At 50.8% G+C, this 23,887-nt stretch overlaps 1 protein-coding gene across 1 annotated transcript in view; it reads right to left on the bottom strand.

The window, feature by feature from the left end:
• The window catches only part of LOC140656142 (scavenger receptor cysteine-rich domain-containing protein DMBT1-like), an 88,630-nt gene that overhangs the window by 36,250 nt on the left and 28,493 nt on the right, over positions 1-23,887 (bottom strand). The window contains 8 exon segments of the mRNA XM_072871477.1: positions 2,129-2,158; positions 10,826-11,174; positions 12,530-12,558; positions 14,249-14,597; positions 14,889-14,918; positions 15,954-15,982; positions 17,670-17,992; positions 21,091-21,460. Of these exon segments, the coding sequence (XP_072727578.1) occupies positions 2,129-2,158; positions 10,826-11,174; positions 12,530-12,558; positions 14,249-14,597; positions 14,889-14,918; positions 15,954-15,982; positions 17,670-17,992; positions 21,091-21,460 (1,509 nt within the window).

The following is a 23,887-nucleotide window of genomic DNA, read 5'->3' as shown; positions in this document are numbered from 1 at the left end:
GCTCTGTGCTGGCATTCCCTCTCCAGACACCAGCCTGGCACGTTGCCGGTGCTCCCCACCCTCCCCACACTGTAATCCCTCAATCCTGCTCTTTGCCCACGCACTGAGCACCTACACCTGCGATCGTGGAGAGCCTGCTGTGCCCTCTGTGTGCAGAAATGGGGCTTTTGCATGACATGTGCTTCCAGCACCAGGCAGCAAAAGCCCCCAACATCGCCACTCCGCCCCGGCTGTACAGAGGGAGGTAAGCACGGCTGCTCCCAAGGGGGAGGGCACCGAAACTTGCCTGGTGGGGTGTGCGGGAGAGCCGGAGGCCTCTGCTGCCCACGCACCTGCACAGATGACGCTGGCGTCCTCCACGTGCCCGCAGTTGTGCACGCCCCAGCCGTTGTGCCTGCACGTCTGGAGGGAGGGCTCGTCCCCACGGCACTGCACGTTGTCCAGGAAGATGGGTCCGGAGCCACGGCCAAAGCGCGCACTTCCTGGGGCGGCCATGGGCCGGCCGCAGCCCAGCTGCTGGCACACCACCTGCGCATCCCTCAGGTCCCACCAGTCGTCACACACCGTCCCCCAGCTGCTGCCATTGTAGACCTCCACGCGGCCCTCGCAGCCGTTCTTCCCGCCGGACAGCCGCAGGCGGGCACCTGGGATGCGGCACATGGCACCAGGTCAGGGTCCCGCCAACCTGGCAACTGTGATCGCCACCTCCCGGGCTGTTTTGGAGATTTGGGTGCAGGGACCGTGAGCTGGGGTGGTATAGACCCGAAGGGACTAGGGGAGGGCAGTGGCTGAGCAAAGTCCCTGGGTATGCAGAAGGCAGATTTGCCCTGCCCAGGGACCTGCTGGGGCGTCCATGGGAGCTGCCTGGGGGCAGAGGTGCTCGGAGCATAGGGGCATTTGTAGAAAAACCCTTTGCACTCCTTGAGTGTGGCCCATCCCTGAGGAGGACCACTCGTGCACCCTGGAGATGTCACGGGCAGAGGGGAGCAGCAGCCCTGCACCGGGCAGGCGCAGGCCAGCACGTCCGCCCTCCTCTCCTCTGGTGCCGGGCTGGGGCTTGCTGGAAGGCTGGGACTAAGCTGGGTGGGCACAAATTACCTGTTGTGTATGGCCATTCAGTAGGAGAGGCTGGATGCGCAGCTGCAAGGAAGACGATGGCGTGAATGTAAGGGCAGCGAATTTAGCAGGCTCGTGACAATGGACACGGCAATAGCAATGGCAATGGCAATGGCAATGGCAATGGCAATGGACATGGACATGGAAATGCAAGGCTGGAGCACTAACGGGTGAAGAGAGAGTGGAGCTCTGTGCTGCCATTCCCCCTCCAGACACCAGCCTGGCATGTCCCCAGTGCTGCCCCACCCTCCCCACACCGCAATCCCACAGTCCTGCTCTTTGCCTGTGCACCATGGTGAGGCACATGGGTTAGGGTCCCTCCACCCCGGCACCCTGCAGTCCCCAGACGGGCCCCTACAGCAGGGAGCCTGCATGGTTGCTGCAAGGCCAAGGATGGGACTGGTGGGCGCGACTTACCTGTTGAATATGGCCAGCCTGTGGTGGGTGCTGAAGCTACGGATGAAAGTGAGAATTAGGTGTCAATGAAAAACGTTCTGAACACAGTCAGTGCATGTCATGCAGCCCGAATTAGCCCGTCTTCAAGGAGCCCCTGTCGTAAGGCATTTCACATCATGCGGAGGTCTTTCATTCAATTGAAATGACCATCATGACTTCTCTGTTTCACACAGCCTTCTGCTCCCTGGACAGGAACGACATGACCGTGGAGGTCTAACTTGCATTACAAAACATTTGATGCAGCAGCTCTCTCTTTTCCAGTCACATCGCAAATCCCAGAGTATGTCTAGGAAGTAGCTATGTTACTATCTGTGTAGGAACTGGAGGGTCAAAGGCAGAATGACCCCCTGTCACAATCCTCCCCCCAGTGGCAGTGAGAGGAAATCCCTGCCCGAACGGTTTCCTTCACCAGCAACGGCTACAGAGGTCCTGGCCCCAAGCCTCAGCCCCAGTTTACCAGCTCTTCTCCATGCTCTGTTTACATCCTCACTGTGGACTTGGGTTCCACGAATGGCCTAACTGGAGTGTCCCAGGGATAGGAGACTCCCTCTAGTGCAGTCAGGTTTGGGAAGGGAGATCAGGGGCACTAAGGAGATCAGTGAGTGACAATGGACATGGTTACCTGGCGTGCTCCCCTCTGCTGTGGTAGCCATTGGTTCTGTGGTGGTTGTCTCTGCTAGGGAGATTGTCTCTGATATGGGGGTTGTTCGCGCTGTGCTCTTTGTCTCTGCTAGGGAGGTCATTGGTGCTGTGGTGGTCACTTCCCCTGGGGAGGACATCTCTGCTGTGAGTGTCGTTGGCACTGTGGTGGTCATCTCCGCTGGGGAGGTCATCTCCATTATAGTGGTCGTTGGTGCTGCGGTGGTTGTCTCCGCTAGGAACATCGTCTCCACTGTGCTGTCTGTTAATGCTGTGGTGGTCGTCTCCACTAGGGAAGTCATCTCCGCTATGGAGGTTGTCTCCACTGTCGAGGTTGTTGGCACTGTGGAGGTCATTTGCGCTGTAGTGTTCTTTCCTGTGAATATGGAAGAAAAACACCACCCACATGAGGACCATGCTTGTGCAATGGGTACGTGTGTGTTAGCTACAAGCCCATTTCCTCAAGAATGAAGTGAAATCATGACAAATTACTCTGATGGCATACTCTATCTTGACTGGGGTCAATGGCGAGAATGGAGGTGGGTAACAGCCAATTGAAAATTTTTCTTGAAACTGGTATTTCCAGGTGGTGACAGCAGGGAAAGGTACTGATGTGGCACCTGCTCCCAGCCACAGGACACCATGGCCCAGGAGCAGCCAGAGGCTTTCCTCTACAGGCTCCTGCCATGGAGCCAGGAGCTGTAGGGTTTCTGGCAGCATGTGACGGTGTGCTTCCCCCGCCCCCGACCTTTATCTCCTGCAACCCTGCTTAGGTGATAACCACCAGTGGTGATTGTAATGGATGCATCTGGTCATGATGGCTGCATCGGCTCAAAGTGGATTCAGGAGACAGATAGCCTAGGGCTATTGTGCAATGCACCCACCGAAGAAACTAAAATCTGTGGTCGGCATGCAAATATGACTATGGGTCAATCATCTTATCCCCCATAAATAGTGAGCAGCCCGAGAGCCCTTTGAGCTCTCCTGCACGGCAGTGGGCTGCACGCCAGGATCTCCCCTTGAGCAGGGACGCCTCTCAAGGCTACTCCTCGAGGTTGAGAGATTCCTTGCCGCAACAGATGCTCGGTAAGTGACTAATAGCATGCTAAACTTTGAAATCTTAGCTAAGTGATATAAAGGATTGATTGTGCACACATATAATCCTTTAGATATAAACAGTTGATCAAGTCTGGGACTAGGACTGGATCTAGCCGCACCTAGACTCCTCTCTGAGAAGGAGTTTAGAAAGCAAGGGGATCTTTTTCCAAACCTCCTGACTCAACGGGAGGGTCTCCCTGACACTTTTGTCTGACCCTGTCCTCTATGCAGTAAATAATCAAGTGTGCCTCGCCATTGAATCTTGTTAAAACACTGTCGCATTGAACTTTGTTAACTCCCTATTCTGTATCAATAAACTATATTTTTACTTCTCTCTAACGACTGAAGTGCACGCTCACTCCATCTGCGACAAATTGGCATAGTCGGCAGGATGGCAAGTAGTATCACTGATTATTTACAGAGGCATGGAGTGAATCCGAGTCCCACATTCTCAGCAGAATGGACTCGTGACAATTGGCATAATTGGGAAGCCATTGAAGAACACCTAAAAGTAACTAGAGGCCACAGAAAAGATGGAAAAGGGAAAGGAATTATCTGCAAAATGCTAGGTGCCTGTTTAGAAGCTGCACATCAGGAAAGAGACCACAGAAATAAAAAGGAGCAGGACCTAGAGAAAGAAATAGAAGGTAGAAAGGCAGCTGAGTTGTTACTATCTTTAAAAATTGAAGAACAGCAGAAACAATTACAGGAGGAAAAGGAAAAAAGACTAAAGTTGGGAGAAAAGGTCGAGATGATGCTTATACAGGCTCCCCGCCCCCCTGACATCCTACAGATTAGGAAACTAATAGTATCCCCTGAAGATTGGGATGGAGACATCTGGGGTGATCCCAGTGATAGTGAGCCAGAAGATGATGACCCTTTGTTCCCCACAGATCCTCCTGAGTATGAAGCCAGACCCATTGTTAAAACAGAAAGAACTGTGGGTCCTCGGGGTGGTCATCTGTGACATACTACGCGAACCATCCCCTGGGATCCGTTGCAACTGACAAATTTGCAAGAGAGATATAGCAGAAAACCAGGTGAAACCAAAACAGAATACTTGTGGCGAGTATGCCTCAGTGGCGGTGACCGAATAATGTTGAGTGAGGATGAAGCAAGCGGCTATTGGGGTCCGGGAGTTTTCTTAAATTTAGGACCCGACCCAACAAATACACCTCATTCTATCACCAGCCGAGTAGCTTATTGGGCTGGAGGAATAGACACCATGGAGCGAGGTGAACCCTCCATAATTCCCATTAAATCTTTAAGTGAGCTCTCTACAGCCGTCATGAAAGCCGCCTGTATACAAGCCATGCACAAACGAGGGCCCCATGATGTCCCACTGTCTGCTACAGTAGATTTCGCAATGTTAAAACCACTGATTAGAGAAGCCCTGGCAATTCTTAAATCCCATTTAGTTGCAAAACGAGATAAGATCAAGAAAGACACAGAACGCAATGAGGGACTAGGTGATAACGCTCAAAATGCCTACAAGCAGCTCCCTACCTGGGCAGAACTGATGCACGGCATTGTTAACTACAGCCGTGAGATGGGCTGGGACGATGCACCAGCTGAAAAACAAAACCTGAAGCCCCGGGGAGGAGATCACAAAGTAAGACCCATAAAACGGGAAACAGAAACTAGATCGAAGGGAAACAAATTTAAAAACCCCCAAATGGAATCAGAGGAATGAATTGTGGAGGAATGCATTAGCTTTAGGCATTCCCAGAGCTGTGATTCCAGGTCAGCCTACTGGCATAATTTGGAGTCTTATTGAAGCATTTCAAAAACGAGATAATGGTGAAAGGAAGGACCGTATCTCAACTCCTCCTGCGCCACACCCCAGAAGGGGAGACAACCCCTTCCTCCCCCTTAGGGAGGAATTGCAGGGCATGAAGTCAAAAAACGAGTAGTGTCCGGAAGGCAACTGGGCCTGCCTGTCCGGAAAGTGGAGGCTTATCAGTGGATAAGTGATAATGGCCCATACATTTTAATTCCAGTTGGTCCTCAAAGACAATTGGTAAAGTTTTTAATAGATACGGGAGCACAAATTTCACTATTAACACAACAAGATGCCGAGAAGCTGGGTGTACGACCCAGATGGCAAAGAGTTAAAATTACCGGCGTGAACGGAGCGAGTGTGCAGTGCCAAACTGCCAAGGTCAATTTATGGCTCCCGGGCGAGAAGCGCATGTCAAGTACTCGCTTTGCAATTAAAGATCACCATGAAAATATTTTAAGTTTCGATGTTTTAAACGGACGAACCTGGCGCCTGCCGAACGGCAGCGTGTGGTCCTTCGGCTCGAACATCAATCCCAACCCCAGCAGAAGCCGGGAGGCTGCAGTGCGGGCACTGCGCGCAGCCCCTGCACTTCCAGAGTAAAAAATCACTAACATACCGCAATATCCCATTTCTGCTGCGGCACGAAATGGAATTTCTGAAGTCATAGCTGATTTGGAGAAACGACAAATTATTTCCAGAACGCACTCCCCATATAACTCACCTGTCTGGCCCGTCCGGAAACCAGACGGGAGGTGGTGTTTAGCAGTCGATTATCGGCGCCTGAACGCCAATACAGCCCCGCTCACAGCTGCTGTGCCAAACATTGCCAACTTAACAGCTACTTTGCAAGGAGCTGCACACCCGTGGATGGCAGCGCTAGATGTAAAGGATATGTTCTGTATGGTTCCTTTAAAGGAGGAGGATAAAGAGAAGTTTGCTTTCACTTGGGAGGGAATACAATACACCTTTAACAGACTCTCACAGGGGTATAAACATTCACCCACAATTGCTCATGCTGCGCTTGCTGAACTTTTACAGACAGTCTCACTCCCCCAAGAAGTGAAACTGTACCAATATATAGATGATATTTGGATTGGAGGAACTTCCCCTGAAAAGGTTGGGGAAGCAGCAGCAGCAGTGTGGCAAGCACTAAATAAAGCAGAAATTGAGATTCCACCTGGAAAATGTCAGGGACCAAGTAAAGAAGTAAAATTTTTAGGTACTTGGTGGATAGCAGGCAGTGCAGCGATTCCTCCAGATACCTTAAGAAAAATTGAAGAGCTGCAAATGCCCCAATCAAGGAAGGAGTTACAACAATTAATGGGAACTTTAGGATATTGAAGGAAACATGTGCCTGGATTTTCTATCATTTCCCACCCCTTATACTCACTCTTATGGAAAGGGAAACCCTGGGAGTGGAAATTAGAACATAGAGAGGCAGTCAAAACTCTAACTGAAGAGTTAAAAACATATCAGTCACTGGGACCAGTACACCCCCGCGACCCTATTATAGCTGAATGGGGTTTCGCCGAACATGCTACTTACTGTAACCTGTTCCAAACTGGGCCTGATGGGCCAAAAAGACCTTTATTGTTTAGCTCAACCGCATTTAAAGAAACAGAACAACGATACTCTGAATGGGAAAAGGGACTTTTATCTTTAGTCCGAGCAGCTAAACAAGTTGAGAAAATAAATCAGGGACAACCTGTGCAAACTAGAGGACCATTTAATTTACTAGAAGCAATCCTAAAGGGGACTGCTCCCTCAGAAGGAGTTGCACAAAAACCCACTGTCCGAAAATGGTATGCCTACCTAACAGGAGTGGCAGAAAATATGCAACTAATTGAAGGACACACTAAGCTTTCCAAATTGCAGATGCCCATAAACACAGACCCTTTAGCGTTACAACAGCCATTTAAACCTTCACCCATTCTGGATGTACCACCCCTTACTGAGGGTACACCAACAGAAAACATTTGGTTTACAGATGCTTCAGCAAAAAGGGTAAATGGCAATATAAGGCTGTTGCATTAGATATTACCACCAGCAAACCAGCAGTAGAAGAAGGTGAAGGCAGTGCACAAGTAGGAGAAATAAGAGCAGTTGTTTTGGCAGCACAGAATGGAGCAAAAATCATATATGTGGACTCCTATGCTGTGTAGGCCAGTGCCACACAGTGGCTCTGTCAATGGGAAACCTTGAATTGGGAAGTAAATAGATCCCCAGTTTGGAGAAACAAAGATTGGCAATTATTACTAGATATAGCCAGGAAAACACCTTTCAAGATGGGATGGGTAAAAGGTCGTGCTAAAGATAATCAACCAGCCACAAAGTGGAATCAAAAGGTAGATGAGTTAACTAAAATTAGGAAAATCACCTTAAATCCTGAGTGGTATCGGTTGGGAGAATGGTTACATCAAAACCTGGGCCACACAGGTAAAGAAGCACTTTACTTTGCTGCACAGAGTAAAGGCTGGCCTATAAATAGAAAAACTTGTGAAACTATTCTTGCAGAATGTCCTCAGTGTAGACTGAAATTACAAGCAGATCATCCTGCTAAAGCACCACCTTTACCTATCAATGAAGGGAAAACTTTATGGTCTACATGGCAAATTGATTATATCGGACCATTCAAATCCTCTGGAGGATATCGATACATCCTTACAGGATTGGAAGTAGTCTCCGGCTTGCTTATGGCGACTAAATGTTGGAAAGCCAATGGGCGAAATACAGTGCGAGGGCTATCAGTTTGGTTCTCAAATCTACCTACTCCTGATGTTATCCAGAGTGATAATGGCTCACACTTTTCATGTAAGGAAGTGCAAGACTGGGCAAAACAAGAGGGAATTAGATGGGTTTTCCACACCCCATACTACCCTCAATCAAATGGGATGGTAGAAAGAGCTAATGGCTTGTTGAAAAGGAATCTCAAACCACAGGAAGCTCAATGGGATACCAGACTTCCCAAAGTACTCCATCAATTAAATATGGGCCTACTGGAAGCCCTGTAAGCCGAGCATTCTTTGTAAAAACTGAGCTTAGCGCTCCACCTACTAGGAAAAGAGAATATCCAATGACATTACAGCCAGGACAGCCTGTGATGGTCAATTTACCATCCATTGGTACTGTGCCTATGACTTTAACTAAACCTCGTGGCCCACTTGCCTGGGAAGCTACTGATAGGAATGGTGCAAAACACAGAATTAGTTCATGATGGATTTTTCCTTCTTAATGGGGTAACCTGTTCAGACTCTCCCCACCAAAACAAGTCTCTATTTTCTCTTACAGCACCCCACCGGATGTCAGACGGAAATGCTGTGTTCATGTTACTATTCCAAACCCTAACAAACTGTTGATGTTAATGCATACATTGTACGGGAACAACAAGGATTTATTTGTGAGAGTAACACCATCAAAGCTCAAGACATCTGTCTTGACATGAACAAAAATGTTTGTCATACCTGATGAAGCCCCTGAAACTGTACTTGTATGTGTTTGTATGAGAAACCTTTGTGATTTTATATTTGTAGATAACATTACTGTAGATACAAGTTATCGCTCAAATATTTGTGTTCATAACTTTACTATACATTGAGTCAAGATTTATTGCCTACCCCTATCGGAATGAATCTTACATTGGTGAAGGAACTACTACAACACGATGATGTGTGTCAACTGCTAGAACACATCCAAAACAATGGACACAAAACTCTGATCACCATTCGTCATGATGCAGAAGAGATACACCATGTCTTGGAAAGAGTAAAGAAGGATGGAGGACACTATTGGTGGGAAACTCTTCTTGGATGGTCACCGACAGCAACAGGAGTGTTTAATCTTATGCTTCACCCAGTTGTCATTTTACTGACTCTAACATTAATGCGTCTATTGCTTATAATTATATTGTATATAAAGGTTTGGCATTATGATAAAACAAATAACCCAACTCCAACCACCCAAAACATACAAATTAACACATAGCAAATAGCAGTGCTTCACTGTCTACTTACTGTGGATCTATAAGTGCATAAATTATCTATATACTATTTATGGCACAGAGGCAAGAGGTGACCATACCACCACTCTGTGAGAATAAGATTAATTGACTATAGTCAGGGGCTGGAGTGTGATGGTGTGCTTCCCCTGCCCCCGACCTTTATCTCCTGCAACCCTGCTTAGGTGATAACCACCAGTGGTGATTGCAATGGATGCATCTGGTCACGATGGCTGCATCGGCTCAAAGTGGATTCAGGAGACAGATAACAACAGAATAGCCTAGGGCTATTGTGCAATGCGACCACCTAAGAAACTAAACCTGTGGTCGGCATGCAAATATGACTACGGGTCAATCATCTTATCCCCCATAAATAGTGAGCAGCCCAAGAGCCCTTTGAGCTCTCCTGCACGGCAGCGGGCTGCACGCAAGGATCTCCCCTTGAGCAGGGACGCCTCTCAAAGTTACTCCTCGAGGTTGAGAGATTCGTTGCTGCAACAGATGCTCGGTAAGTGACTAATAGCATGCTAAACTGTGAAATCTTAGCTAAGTGATATAAAGGATTGATTGCGCACACATATAATCCTTTAGATATAAACAGTTGATCAAGTCTGGGACTAGGACTGGATCTAGCCGCACCTAGACTCCTCTCTGAGAAGGAGTTTAGAAAGCAAGGGGATCTTTTTCCAAACCTCCTGACTCAACGGGAGGGTCTCCCTGACACTTTTGTCTGACCCTGTCCTCTATGCAGTAAATAATCAAGTGTGCCTCGCCATTGAATCTTGTTAAAACACTGTCACATTGAACTTTGTTAACTCCCTATTCTGTATCAATAAACTATATTTTTACTTCTCTCTAACGACTGAAGTGCATGCTCACTCCATCCGCGACACCATAGGGTGCCCCGTGGCGTGTACCCTCTATATCCTCTCTCTTGAGCAGAAGCACCCTGACTCCTAATAGATGAGATACTGGTCCGTACAGGTGGAGAGCAGGACCCATCCTCTTTGAGTTGCCGACGTCATATTTGAGCGTGACATCATATGGCAAGGACAATCCCTTTGGCCAGTTTGGCTGTGCCCCCTCCCGGCTTCTTGTGCAGCTGGCAGAGCAGGGCAAGTTGAAAAGTCCTTGACTAGTGTAAGCGCTACTTAGCGACAACTGAAACATCAGGGTGGTATCAACATTATTCTCATACTAAATCCAAAACACAGCACTATACCAGCTCCTAGAAAGAAAATTAGCTCTATCCTCACTGAAACCGGGACAAGTATGTAGGAATTAAACAGTTAGTACCAATACCAGTTAGGACCAATAATGATTTTTTCCAAAAGTATCACAATGTGCAAATGATACAGCTCCAACCTAGAAACTAGTAACAAATAGGCAGCCCAAGTAACGCATCGGAAAGGTGAAACAAGCAGACGCACCTGGAGTAGTCGACGGAGGGGGAACAGTGCTCATGTTTGTGGCATCTGTTAGGGGAGGAAGAGAAAGAAGCAAGTGAGGACCTTGTGGATGAAGGAGCAGGGCCCGGTTTTCTCCCAGCGCTGGGGATGTTGGTGCCAGCCTGTCACGTGGGCGATGGAGAGCTGGGGGGTCTCAGGAGGGTGGTCTTCCACGGTGGGAGCAACCAAAACCACAATCTCGGAACACATCTCCAACGCATACCTAATTGTGGCCACCAAGGGCCACTTTCTGAAAGCGTCCCGGTATTTAGGAAGGAAAAGCAATGGTACCTGAGCACACAACACCAGCGTCTTCATGGTGGCCACAGTTGTGGACGCCCCAGCCACGGTAGCTGCACTGAAAGAGGGAGGACTCAGTCCCTGTGCAGTGCACGTCGTCCAGGTAGATATTGCCAGTGCCTTGTCCAAAGTAGGCATTTGATGGTGCAGACACAGCAAAGCCGCATCCCAGCTGCCTGCACACGACCTCAGCATCGTTCAGGTCCCAGCTGTCATCACAGACGGTGCCCCAGCCCCCGTAGTGGTAAATCTCTACGCGCCCCTCGCACCGGTTCCTGCCGTTCACCAGGCTCAGGGAGGCACCTGGGGAAGGAGGAGACAGGGAAAACGTGGGAAAACCCTCCAGCACGCAGGCGCTTTCTCTCGCCGGGGCACTGGCAACGCTCTACGAGTGTCAGGCCACCAGGACTGTCACCCTCTGCTTAATTAGGCTGGGCGTTTCCCTGGCTCTGCTCTCCCATGGAGAAGACCGACCCCCACCCTGTGAGCCACTAGCTGCTGCCGCCAAAAGCAGCGGCCAGAAAAGGCGTGACAAATTCAGACCCACCTGGAGGAACGGATGCCGTGAAGATGCCTGCGGTCGTGGTTGTGGCAACTGTTAGGGGAGGAAGAGAAAGAAGCAAGTGAGGACCTTGTGGATGAAGGAGCAGGGCCAGGTTTTCTCCCGGCGCTGGGGATGCTGGTGGGCGATGGAGAGCTTGGGGGTCTCAGGAGGGTGGTCTTCCATGGTGGGAGCAAAGGAAAACACAATCTTTGAACACGTCTCCAAAACATTTTCTCTTGAGGCAAACACGTGCCAATTTCTTGGTTGCCCAGACTGGTTGTAGATAGGCCATCCCTGGAAACATTCAAGGTCAGGCTGGATAGGGCTCCGAGCCATCTTCTAGTTGAAGGTGTCTCTGCTCATTGCAGGAGGTTTGGACTAGAAGACCTTTAAAGGTCCCTTCCAACCCAAACCATTCCATGATCCTATGATCCTATGATTCTACGATTCTCGTTGTAAATGGCTCTTTCTAGAGAGTGACTGAATTTGACAATGCAAGTGATAAACAAACTCAGATGAGGTACGTTTTCCCTAGAGAGATGGATCTTTTGGGACACGGTGCAATCCACCTTGGAGCTTTGCTCTCTCCAAGTTTGCATGCCACATGCCCGATAGCCCCAAGGGCATGACTGGCAGACCCGTGCCCTGCCCTGGGGTGTGTGGTTCACAGCACCATGCTCCTACGTGTCCCATCTGCCACCGGGCAGCTTCAGCCCCTGAGCTGGGATATTCACCAATACAGCCCAAGAGTAACGCATAGAGAGAAAACCTGAAAAAAGCAGACACTCCTGGAGACATTGGCATTGTGGCAGTTTGGGTCATGATCGCTCTAACCGTGAAGGGAAGAAGAGAAAGAAGCAAGTGAAGCACTTTTTATCTTCTGTCCTGGTTTTGGCTGGGAGGGAGTTAATTGTCTTTCTAGCAGCTGGTATAGCGGTGTGTTTTGGATTTAGGATGAAAATAATGTTGATAACGTGCTGGTGGTTTAGTTGTTGCTGAGCAGTCGAGGACTATTCAGCTTCTCATCCCGTCCTGCCAACGAGGAGGCTGGAGGTGCACGAGAAGCTGGGAGGGGGCACAGCCAGGACAGCTGACCCCAACTGGCCAAAGGGCTATTCCGTACCATAGGACGTCCTGCTCAGCATATAAACTGGGGGAGGAGTTGGCCGGGGCACGGCCGCTGCTCGGGAACTGGCTGGGCATCAGTTGGTTGGTGGTGAGCAATTGTTTTTCATTTTCCTCACTTGTCTTTCTTGGGTTTTCTTTCTCTCTCTTTCTGTTCTTTTCCTTTTCATTACAAGTCATGATTATGATTATGACTAGGATTGATATATTTTATTTCAATTATTAAACTGTTCTTATCTCACCCCACAAGTGTTCTCACTTTTGCTCTTCCGATTCTCTCCCCCATCCCACCGCGCGGGGCGGGGGTGAGCGAGCGGCTGGGTGGTGCTTAGTTGCCGGCTGGGGCTAAACCACGATGCTTACGACGCGAGCCTCTGGGCCAGTCGCAATGGGGTGCTTTTGCCAGTCGTTCCCGGTTAGGCTCCCTTCGGCCTCCAATGCAGTTAGCTGTTGGGATCCCCTGTCACTCCAGAAATACAGATGGGTTCTGCCCCTGCCTAGCTTGATGGCATTAGGGTGCACCGTGCACCGGTGTCTCCGAGAGCCTTATCCCCCTGTGGGTCTGATGCGCCAGGCCATCGACACCACACAGTCCAGTAAACTCGGTTGTGCCTTTGCTCCACCTGCCTGGAGGCAGGGCGCCTCTAGTCCTGCTCATAGTATTTGTTACCCACTTCTTGTAAATACGAGTCAGAGTTCCTTCATGAAAACCAGGAGTGAGAGCGGCCCTTCTGCTCTGTCTGGGGAACTGTCTACTGCAAACTGGGGCAGCAATTTTCCTGGAAGAACCCCCTTGTGTGATAGTTTTTCCTTGCAAGTCACATACCCGTGCCTCCAGAGTCAAGGTAGGTTTTCCATCCCACTTCCTCATGGCCTCTGCATGGTCACGCAGGTAAAACCATAGGGTGCCCCGTGGCGTGTACCCTCTATATCCTCTCTCTTGAGCAGAAGCAGCCTGACTCCTAATGGCTGAGATACTGGTCCGTACAGGTGGAGAGCAGGACCCATCCTCTTTGAGTTGCTGACGTCATATTTGAGCGTGACATCATATGGCAAGGACAATCCCTTTGGCCAGTTTGGCTGTGCCCCCTCCCGGCTTCTTGTGCAGCTGGCAGAGCAGGGCAAGTTGAAAAGTCCTTGACTAGTGTAAGCGCTACTTAGCGACAACTGAAACATCAGGGTGGTATCAACATTATTCTCATACTAAATCCAAAACACAGCACTATACCAGCTCCTAGAAAGAAAATTAGCTCTATCCCCGCTGAAACCGGGACAAGTATGTAGGAATTAAACAGTTAGTACCAATACCAGTTAGGACCAATAATGATTTTTTCCAAAAGTATCACAATGTGCAAATGATACAGCTCCAACCTAGAAACTAGTAACAAATAGGCAGCCCAAGTAACGCATCGGAAAGGTGAAACAAGCAGACGCACCTGGAGTAGTCGACGGAGGGGGAACAGTGCTCATGTTTGTGGAATCTGTTAGGGGAGGAAGAGAAAGAAGCAAGTGAGGACCTTGTGGATGAAGGAGCAGGGCCCGGTTTTCTCCCAGCGCTGGGGATGTTGGTGCCAGCCTGTCACGTGGGCGATGGAGAGCTGGGGGGTCTCAGGAGGGTGGTCTTCCACGGTGGGAGCAACCAAAACCACAATCTCGGAACACATCTCCAACGCATACCTAATTGTGGCCACCAAGGGCCACTTTCTGAAAGCGTCCCGGTATTTAGGAAGGAAAAGCAATGGTACCTGAGCACACAACACCAGCGTCTTCATGGTGGCCACAGTTGTGGACGCCCCAGCCACGGTAGCTGCACTGAAAGAGGGAGGACTCAGTCCCTGTGCAGTGCACGTCGTCCAGGTAGATATTGCCAGTGCCTTGTCCAAAGTAGGCATTTGATGGTGCAGACACAGCAAAGCCGCATCCCAGCTGCCTGCACACGACCTCGGCATCGTTCAGGTCCCAGCTGTCATCACAGACGGTGCCCCGGCCCCCGTAGTGGTAAATCTCTACGCGCCCCTCGCACCGGTTCCTGCCGTTCACCAGGCTCAGGGAGGCACCTGGGGAAGGAGGAGACAGGGAAAACGTGGGAAAACCCTCCAGCACGCAGGCGCTTTCTCTCGCCGGGGCACTGGCAACGCTCTACGAGTGTCAGGCCACCAGGACTGTCACCCTCTGCTTAATTAGGCTGGGCGTTTCCCTGGCTCTGCTCTCCCATGGAGAAGACCGACCCCCACCCTGTGAGCCACTAGCTGCTGCCGCCAAAAGCAGCGGCCAGAAAAGGCGTGACAAATTCAGACCCACCTGGAGGAACGGATGCCGTGAAGATGCCTGCGGTCGTGGTTGTGGCAACTGTTAGGGGAGGAAGAGAAAGAAGCAAGTGAGGACCTTGTGGATGAAGGAGCAGGGCCAGGTTTTCTCCCGGCGCTGGGGATGCTGGTGGGCGATGGAGAGCTTGGGGGTCTCAGGAGGGTGGTCTTCCATGGTGGGAGCAAAGGAAAACACAATCTTTGAACACGTCTCCAAAACATTTTCTCTTGAGGCAAACACGTGCCAATTTCTTGGTTGCCCAGACTGGTTGTAGATAGGCCATCCCTGGAAACATTCAAGGTCAGGCTGGATAGGGCTCCGAGCCATCTTCTAGTTGAAGGTGTCTCTGCTCATTGCAGGAGGTTTGGACTAGAAGACCTTTAAAGGTCCCTTCCAACCCAAACCATTCCATGATCCTATGATCCTATGATTCTACGATTCTCGTTGTAAATGGCTCTTTCTAGAGAGTGACTGAATTTGACAATGCAAGTGATAAACAAACTCAGATGAGGTACGTTTTCCCTAGAGAGATGGATCTTTTGGGACACGGTGCAATCCACCTTGGAGCTTTGCTCTCTCCAAGTTTGCATGCCACATGCCCGATAGCCCCAAGGGCATGACTGGCAGACCCGTGCCCTGCCCTGGGGTGTGTGGTTCACAGCACCATGCTCCTACGTGTCCCATCTGCCACCGGGCAGCTTCAGCCCCCTGAGCTGGGATATTCACCAATACAGCCCAAGAGTAACGCATAGAGAGAAAACCTGAAAAAAGCAGACACTCCTGGAGACATTGGCATTGTGGCAGTTTGGGTCATGATCGCTCTAACCGTGAAGGGAAGAAGAGAAAGAAGCAAGTGAAGCACTTTTTATCTTCTGTCCTGGTTTTGGCTGGGAGGGAGTTAATTGTCTTTCTAGCAGCTGGTATAGCGGTGTGTTTTGGATTTAGGATGAAAATAATGTTGATAACGTGCTGGTGGTTTAGTTGTTGCTGAGCAGTCGAGGACTATTCAGCTTCTCATCCCGTCCTGCCAACGAGGAGGCTGGAGGTGCACGAGAAGCTGGGAGGGGGCACAGCCAGGACAGCTGACCCCAACTGGCCAAAGGGCTATTCCGTACCATAGGACGTCCTGCTCAGCATATAAACTGGGGGAGGAGTTGGCCGGGGCACGGCCGCTGCTTGGGAACTGGCTGGGCATCAGTTGGTTGGTGGTGAGCAATTGTTTTTCATTTTCCTCACTTGTCTTTCTTGGGTTTTCTTTCTCTCTCTTTCTGTTCTTTTCCTTTTCATTACAAGTCATGATTATGATTATGACTAGGATTGATATATTTTATTTCAATTATTAAACTGTTCTTATCTCACCCCACAAGTGTTCTCACTTTTGCTCTTCCGATTCTCTCCCCATCCCACCGCGCGGGCGGGGGTGAGCGAGCGGCTGGGTGGTGCTTAGTTGCCGGCTGGGGCTAAACCACCACGCTTACGACGCGAGCCTCTGGGCCAGTCGCAATGGGGTGCTTTTGCCAGTCGTTCCCGGTTAGGCTCCTTCGGCCTCCAATGCAGTTAGCTGTTGGGATCCCCTGTCACTCCAGAAATACAGATGGGTTCTGCCCCTGCCTAGCTTGATGGCATTAGGGTGCACCGTGCACCGGTGTCTCCGAGAGCCTTATCCTCCTGTGGGTCTGATGCGCCAGGCCATCGACACCACACAGTCCAGTAAACTCGGTTGTGCCTTTGCTCCACCTGCCTGGAGGCAGGGCGCCTCTAGTCCTGCTCATAGTATTTGTTACCCACTTCTTGTAAATACGAGTCAGAGTTCCTTCATGAAAACCAGGAGTGAGAGCGGCCCTTCTGCTCTGTCTGGGGAACTGTCTACTGCAAACTGGGGCAGCAATTTTCCTGGAAGAACCCCCTTGTGTGATAGTTTTTCCTTGCAAGTCACATACCCGTGCCTCCAGGGTCGAGGTAGGTTTTCCATCCCACTTCCTCATGGCCTCTGCATGGTCACGCAGGTAAAACCATAGGGTGCCCCGTGGCGTGTACCCTCTATATCCTCTCTCTTGAGCAGAAGCAGCCTGACTCCTAATGGCTGAGATACTGGTCCGTACAGGTGGAGAGCAGGACCCATCCTCTTTGAGTTGCTGACGTCATATTTGAGCGTGACATCATATGGCAAGGACAATCCCTTTGGCCAGTTTGGCTGTGCCCCCTCCCGGCTTCTTGTGCAGCTGGCAGAGCAGGGCAAGTTGAAAAGTCCTTGACTAGTGTAAGCGCTACTTAGCGACAACTGAAACATCAGGGTGGTATCAACATTATTCTCATACTAAATCCAAAACACAGCACTATACCAGCTCCTAGAAAGAAAATTAGCTCTATCCCCGCTGAAACCGGGACAAGTATGTAGGAATTAAACAGTTAGTACCAATACCAGTTAGGACCAATAATGATTTTTTCCAAAAGTATCACAATGTGCAAATGATACAGCTCCAACCTAGAAACTAGTAACAAATAGGCAGCCCAAGTAACGCATCGGAAAGGTGAAACAAGCAGACGCACCTGGAGTAGTCGATGGAGGGGGAACCGTGGTCACGTTTGTGGCATCTGTTAGGGGAGGAAGAGAAAGAAGCAAGTGAGGACCTTGTGGATGAAGGAGCAGGGCCCGGTTTTCTCCCAGCGCTGGGGATGTTGGTGCCAGCCTGTCACGTGGGCGATGGAGAGCTGGGGGGTCTCAGGAGGGTGGTCTTCCACGGTGGGAGCAACGAAAACCACAATCTTGGAACACATCTCCAACGCATACCTAATTGTGGCCACCAAGGGCCACTTTCTGAAAGCGTCCCGGTATTTAGGAAGGAAAAGCAATGGTACCTGAGCACACAACACCAGCGTCTTCATGGTGGCCACAGTTGTGGACGCCCCAGCCACGGTAGCTGCACTGAAAGAGGGAGGACTCAGTCCCTGTGCAGTGCACGTCGTCCAGGTAGATATTGCCAGTGCCTTGTCCAAAGTAGGCATTTGATGGTGCAGACACAGCAAAGCCGCATCCCAGCTGCCTGCACACGACCTCGGCATCGTTCAGGTCCCAGCTGTCATCACAGACGGTGCCCCGGCCCCCGTAGTGGTAAATCTCTACGCGCCCCTCGCACCGGTTCCTGCCGTTCACCAGGCTCAGGGAGGCACCTGGGGAAGGAGGAGACAGGGAAAACGTGGGAAAACCCTCCAGCACGCAGGCGCTTTCTCTCGCCGGGGCACTGGCAACGCTCTACGAGTGTCAGGCCACCAGGACTGTCACCCTCTGCTTAATTAGGCTGGGCGTTTCCCTGGCTCTGCTCTCCCATGGAGAAGACCGACCCCCACCCTGTGAGCCACTAGCTGCTGCCGCCAAAAGCAGCGGCCAGAAAAGGCGTGACAAATTCAGACCCACCTGGAGGAACGGATGCCGTGAAGATGCCTGCGGTCGTGGTTGTGGCAACTGTTAGGGGAGGAAGAGAAAGAAGCAAGTGAGGACCTTGTGGATGAAGGAGCAGGGCCAGGTTTTCTCCCGGCGCTGGGGATGCTGGTGGGCGATGGAGAGCTTGGGGGTCTCAGGAGGGTGGTCTTCCATGGTGGGAGCAAAGGAAAACACAATCTTTGAACACGTCTCCAAAACATTTTCTCTTGAGGCAAACACGTGCCAATTTCTTGGTTGCCCAGACTGGTTGTAGATAGGCCATCCCTGGAAACATTCAAGGTCAGGCTGGATAGGGCTCCGAGCCATCTTCTAGTTGAAGGTGTCTCTGCTCATTGCAGGAGGTTTGGACTAGAAGACCTTTAAAGGTCCCTTCCAACCCAAACCATTCCATGATCCTATGATCCTATGATTCTACGATTCTCGTTGTAAATGGCTCTTTCTAGAGAGTGACTGAATTTGACAATGCAAGTGATAAACAAACTCAGATGAGGTACGTTTTCCCTAGAGAGATGGATCTTTTGGGACACGGTGCAATCCACCTTGGAGCTTTGCTCTCTCCAAGTTTGCATGCCACATGCCCGATAGCCCCAAGGGCATGACTGGCAGACCCGTGCCCTGCCCTGGGGTGTGTGGTTCACAGCACCATGCTCCTACGTGTCCCATCTGCCACCGGGCAGCTTCAGCCCCCTGAGCTGGGATATTCACCAATACAGCCCAAGAGTAACGCATAGAGAGAAAACCTGAAAAAAGCAGACACTCCTGGAGACATTGGCATTGTGGCAGTTTGGGTCATGATAGCTCTAACCGTGAAGGGAAGAAGAGAAAGAAGCAAGTGAAGCACTTTTTATCTTCTGTCCTGGTTTTGGCTGGGAGAGAGTTAATTTTCTTTCTAGCAGCTGGTATAGCGGTGTGTTTTGGATTTAGGATGAAAATAATGTTGATAACGTGCTGGTGGTTTAGTTGTTGCTGAGCAGTCGAGGACTATTCAGCTTCTCATCCCGTCCTGCCAACGAGGAGGCTGGAGGTGCACGAGAAGCTGGGAGGGGGCACAGCCAGGACAGCTGACCCCAACTGGCCAAAGGGCTATTCCGTACCATAGGACGTCCTGCTCAGCATATAAACTGGGGGAGGAGTTGGCCGGGGCACGGCCGCTGCTCGGGAACTGGCTGGGCATCAGTTGGTTGGTGGTGAGCAATTGTTTTTCATTTTCCTCACTTGTCTTTCTTGGGTTTTCTTTCTCTCTCTTTCTGTTCTTTTCCTTTTCATTACAAGTCATGATTATGATTATGACTAGGATTGATATATTTTATTTCAATTATTAAACTGTTCTTATCTCACCCCACAAGTGTTCTCACTTTTGCTCTTCCGATTCTCTCCCCCATCCCACCGCGCGGGGCGGGGGTGAGCGAGCGGCTGGGTGGTGCTTAGTTGCCGGCTGGGGCTAAACCACCACGCTTACGACGCGAGCCTCTGGGCCAGTCGCAATGGGGTGCTTTTGCCAGTCGTTCCCGGTTAGGCTCCCTTCGGCCTCCAATGCAGTTAGCTGTTGGGATCCCCTGTCACTCCAGAAATACAGATGGGTTCTGCCCCTGCCTAGCTTGATGGCATTAGGGTGCACCGTGCACCGGTGTCTCCGAGAGCCTTATCCTCCTGTGGGTCTGATGCGCCAGGCCATCGACACCACACAGTCCAGTAAACTCGGTTGTGCCTTTGCTCCACCTGCCTGGAGGCAGGGCGCCTCTAGTCCTGCTCATAGTATTTGTTACCCACTTCTTGTAAATACGAGTCAGAGTTCCTTCATGAAAACCAGGAGTGAGAGCGGCCCTTCTGCTCTGTCTGGGGAACTGTCTACTGCAAACTGGGGCAGCAATTTTCCTGGAAGAACCCCCTTGTGTGATAGTTTTTCCTTGCAAGTCACATACCCGTGCCTCCAGGGTCGAGGTAGGTTTTCCATCCCACTTCCTCATGGCCTCTGCATGGTCACGCAGGTAAAACCATAGGGTGCCCCGTGGCGTGTACCCTCTATATCCTCTCTCTTGAGCAGAAGCAGCCTGACTCCTAATGGCTGAGATACTGGTCCGTACAGGTGGAGAGCAGGACCCATCCTCTTTGAGTTGCTGACGTCATATTTGAGCGTGACATCATATGGCAAGGACAATCCCTTTGGCCAGTTTGGCTGTGCCCCTCCCGGCTTCTTGTGCAGCTGGCAGAGCAGGGCAAGTTGAAAAGTCCTTGACTAGTGTAAGCGCTACTTAGCGACAACTGAAACATCAGGGTGGTATCAACATTATTCTCATACTAAATCCAAAACACAGCACTATACCAGCTCCTAGAAAGAAAATTAGCTCTATCCCCGCTGAAACCGGGACAAGTATGTAGGAATTAAACAGTTAGTACCAATACCAGTTAGGACCAATAATGATTTTTTCCAAAAGTATCACAATGTGCAAATGATACAGCTCCAACCTAGAAACTAGTAACAAATAGGCAGCCAAAGTAACGCATCGGAAAGGTGAAACAAGCAGACGCACCTGGAGTAGTCGACGGAGGGGGAACAGTGCTCATGTTTGTGGCATCTGTTAGGGAGGAAGAGAAAGAAGCAAGTGAGGACCTTGTGGATGAAGGAGCAGGGCCCGGTTTTCTCCCAGCGCTGGGGATGTTGGTGCCAGCCTGTCACGTGGGCGATGGAGAGCTGGGGGGTCTCAGGAGGGTGGTCTTCCACGGTGGGAGCAACGAAAACCACAATCTCGGAACACATCTCCAACGCATACCTAATTGTGGCCACCAAGGGCCACTTTCTGAAAGCGTCCCGGTATTTAGGAAGGAAAAGCAATGGTACCTGAGCACACAACACCAGCGTCTTCATGGTGGCCACAGTTGTGGACACCCCAGCCACGGTAGCTGCACTGAAAGAGGGAGGACTCAGTCCCTGTGCAGTGCACGTCGTCCAGGTAGATATTGCCAGTGCCTTGTCCAAAGTAGGCATTTGATGGTGCAGACACAGCAAAGCCGCATCCCAGCTGCCTGCACACGACCTCGGCATCGTTCAGGTCCCAGCTGTCATCACAGACGGTGCCCCGGCCCCCGTAGTGGTAAATCTCTACGCGCCCCTCGCACCGGTTCCTGCCGTTCACCAGGCTCAGGGAGGCACCTGGGGAAGGAGGAGACAGGGAAAACGTGGGAAAACCCTCCAGCACGCAGGCGCTTTCTCTCGCCGGGGCACTGGCAACGCTCTACGAGTGTCAGGCCACCAGGACTGTCACCCTCTGCTTAATTAGGCTGGGCGTTTCCCTGGCTCTGCTCTCCCATGGAGAAGACCGACCCCCACCCTGTGAGCCACTAGCTGCTGCCGCCAAAAGCAGCGGCCAGAAAAGGCGTGACAAATTCAGACCCACCTGGAGGAACGGATGCCGTGAAGATGCCTGCGGTCGTGGTTGTGGCAACTGTTAGGGGAGGAAGAGAAAGAAGCAAGTGAGGACCTTGTGGATGAAGGAGCAGGGCCAGGTTTTCTCCCGGCGCTGGGGATGCTGGTGGGCGATGGAGAGCTTGGGGGTCTCAGGAGGGTGGTCTTCCATGGTGGGAGCAAAGGAAAACACAATCTTTGAACACGTCTCCAAAACATTTTCTCTTGAGGCAAACACGTGCCAATTTCTTGGTTGCCCAGACTGGTTGTAGATAGGCCATCCCTGGAAACATTCAAGGTCAGGCTGGATAGGGCTCCGAGCCATCTTCTAGTTGAAGGTGTCTCTGCTCATTGCAGGAGGTTTGGACTAGAAGACCTTTAAAGGTCCCTTCCAACCCAAACCATTCCATGATCCTATGATCCTATGATTCTACGATTCTCGTTGTAAATGGCTCTTTCTAGAGAGTGACTGAATTTGACAATGCAAGTGATAAACAAACTCAGATGAGGTACGTTTTCCCTAGAGAGATGGATCTTTTGGGACACGGTGCAATCCACCTTGGAGCTTTGCTCTCTCCAAGTTTGCATGCCACATGCCCGATAGCCCCAAGGGCATGACTGGCAGACCCGTGCCCTGCCCTGGGGTGTGTGGTTCACAGCACCATGCTCCTACGTGTCCCATCTGCCACCGGGCAGCTTCAGCCCCCTGAGCTGGGATATTCACCAATACAGCCCAAGAGTAACGCATAGAGAGAAAACCTGAAAAAGCAGACACTCCTGGAGACATTGGCATTGTGGCAGTTTGGGTCATGATCGCTCTAACCGTGAAGGGAAGAAGAGAAAGAAGCAAGTGAAGCACTTTTTATCTTCTGTCCTGGTTTTGGCTGGGAGGAGTTAATTGTCTTTCTAGCAGCTGGTATAGCGGTGTGTTTTGGATTTAGGATGAAAATAATGTTGATAACGTGCTGGTGGTTTAGTTGTTGCTGAGCAGTCGAGGACTATTCAGCTTCTCATCCCGTCCTGCCAACGAGGAGGCTGGAGGTGCACGAGAAGCTGGGAGGGGCACAGCCAGGACAGCTGACCCCAACTGGCCAAAGGGCTATTCCGTACCATAGGACGTCCTGCTCAGCATATAAACTGGGGAGGAGTTGGCTGGGGCACGGCCGCTGCTTGGGAACTGGCTGGGCATCAGTTGGTTGGTGGTGAGCAATTGTTTTTCATTTTCCTCACTTGTCTTTCTTGGGTTTTCTTTCTCTCTCTTTCTGTTCTTTTCCTTTTCATTACAAGTCATGATTATGATTATGACTAGGATTGATATATTTTATTTCAATTATTAAACTGTTCTTATCTCACCCCACAAGTGTTCTCACTTTTGCTCTTCCGATTCTCTCCCCCATCCCACCGCGCGGGGCGGGGGTGAGCGAGCGGCTGGGTGGTGCTTAGTTGCCGGCTGGGGCTAAACCACCACGCTTACGACGCGAGCCTCTGGGCCAGTCGCAATGGGGTGCTTTTGCCAGTCGTTCCCGGTTAGGCTCCCTTCGGCCTCCAATGCAGTTAGCTGTTGGGATCCCCCTGTCACTCCAGAAATACAGATGGGTTCTGCCCCTGCCTAGCTTGATGGCATTAGGGTGCACCGTGCACCGGTGTCTCCGAGAGCCTTATCCTCCTGTGGGTCTGATGCGCCAGGCCATCGACACCACACAGTCCAGTAAACTCGGTTGTGCCTTTGCTCCACCTGCCTGGAGGCAGGGCGCCTCTAGTCCTGCTCATAGTATTTGTTACCCACTTCTTGTAAATACGAGTCAGAGTTCCTTCATGAAAACCAGGAGTGAGAGCGGCCCTTCTGCTCTGTCTGGGGAACTGTCTACTGCAAACTGGGGCAGCAATTTTCCTGGAAGAACCCCCTTGTGTGATAGTTTTTCCTTGCAAGTCACATACCCGTGCCTCCAGGGTCGAGGTAGGTTTTCCATCCCACTTCCTCATGGCCTCTGCATGGTCACGCAGGTAAAACCATAGGGTGCCCCGTGGCGTGTACCCTCTATATCCTCTCTCTTGAGCAGAAGCAGCCTGACTCCTAATGGCTGAGATACTGGTCCGTACAGGTGGAGAGCAGGACCCATCCTCTTTGAGTTGCTGACGTCATATTTGAGCGTGACATCATATGGCAAGGACAATCCCTTTGGCCAGTTTGGCTGTGCCCCTCCCGGCTTCTTGTGCAGCTGGCAGAGCAGG

Source organism: Ciconia boyciana, chromosome 8 (assembly GCF_034638445.1).
Source record: "Ciconia boyciana chromosome 8, ASM3463844v1, whole genome shotgun sequence".
Lineage (NCBI taxonomy): Eukaryota > Metazoa > Chordata > Aves > Ciconiiformes > Ciconiidae > Ciconia > Ciconia boyciana.
Note: the sequence above shows the minus strand (reverse complement) of the source record. Positions and strands in the feature narration are given on the sequence as shown.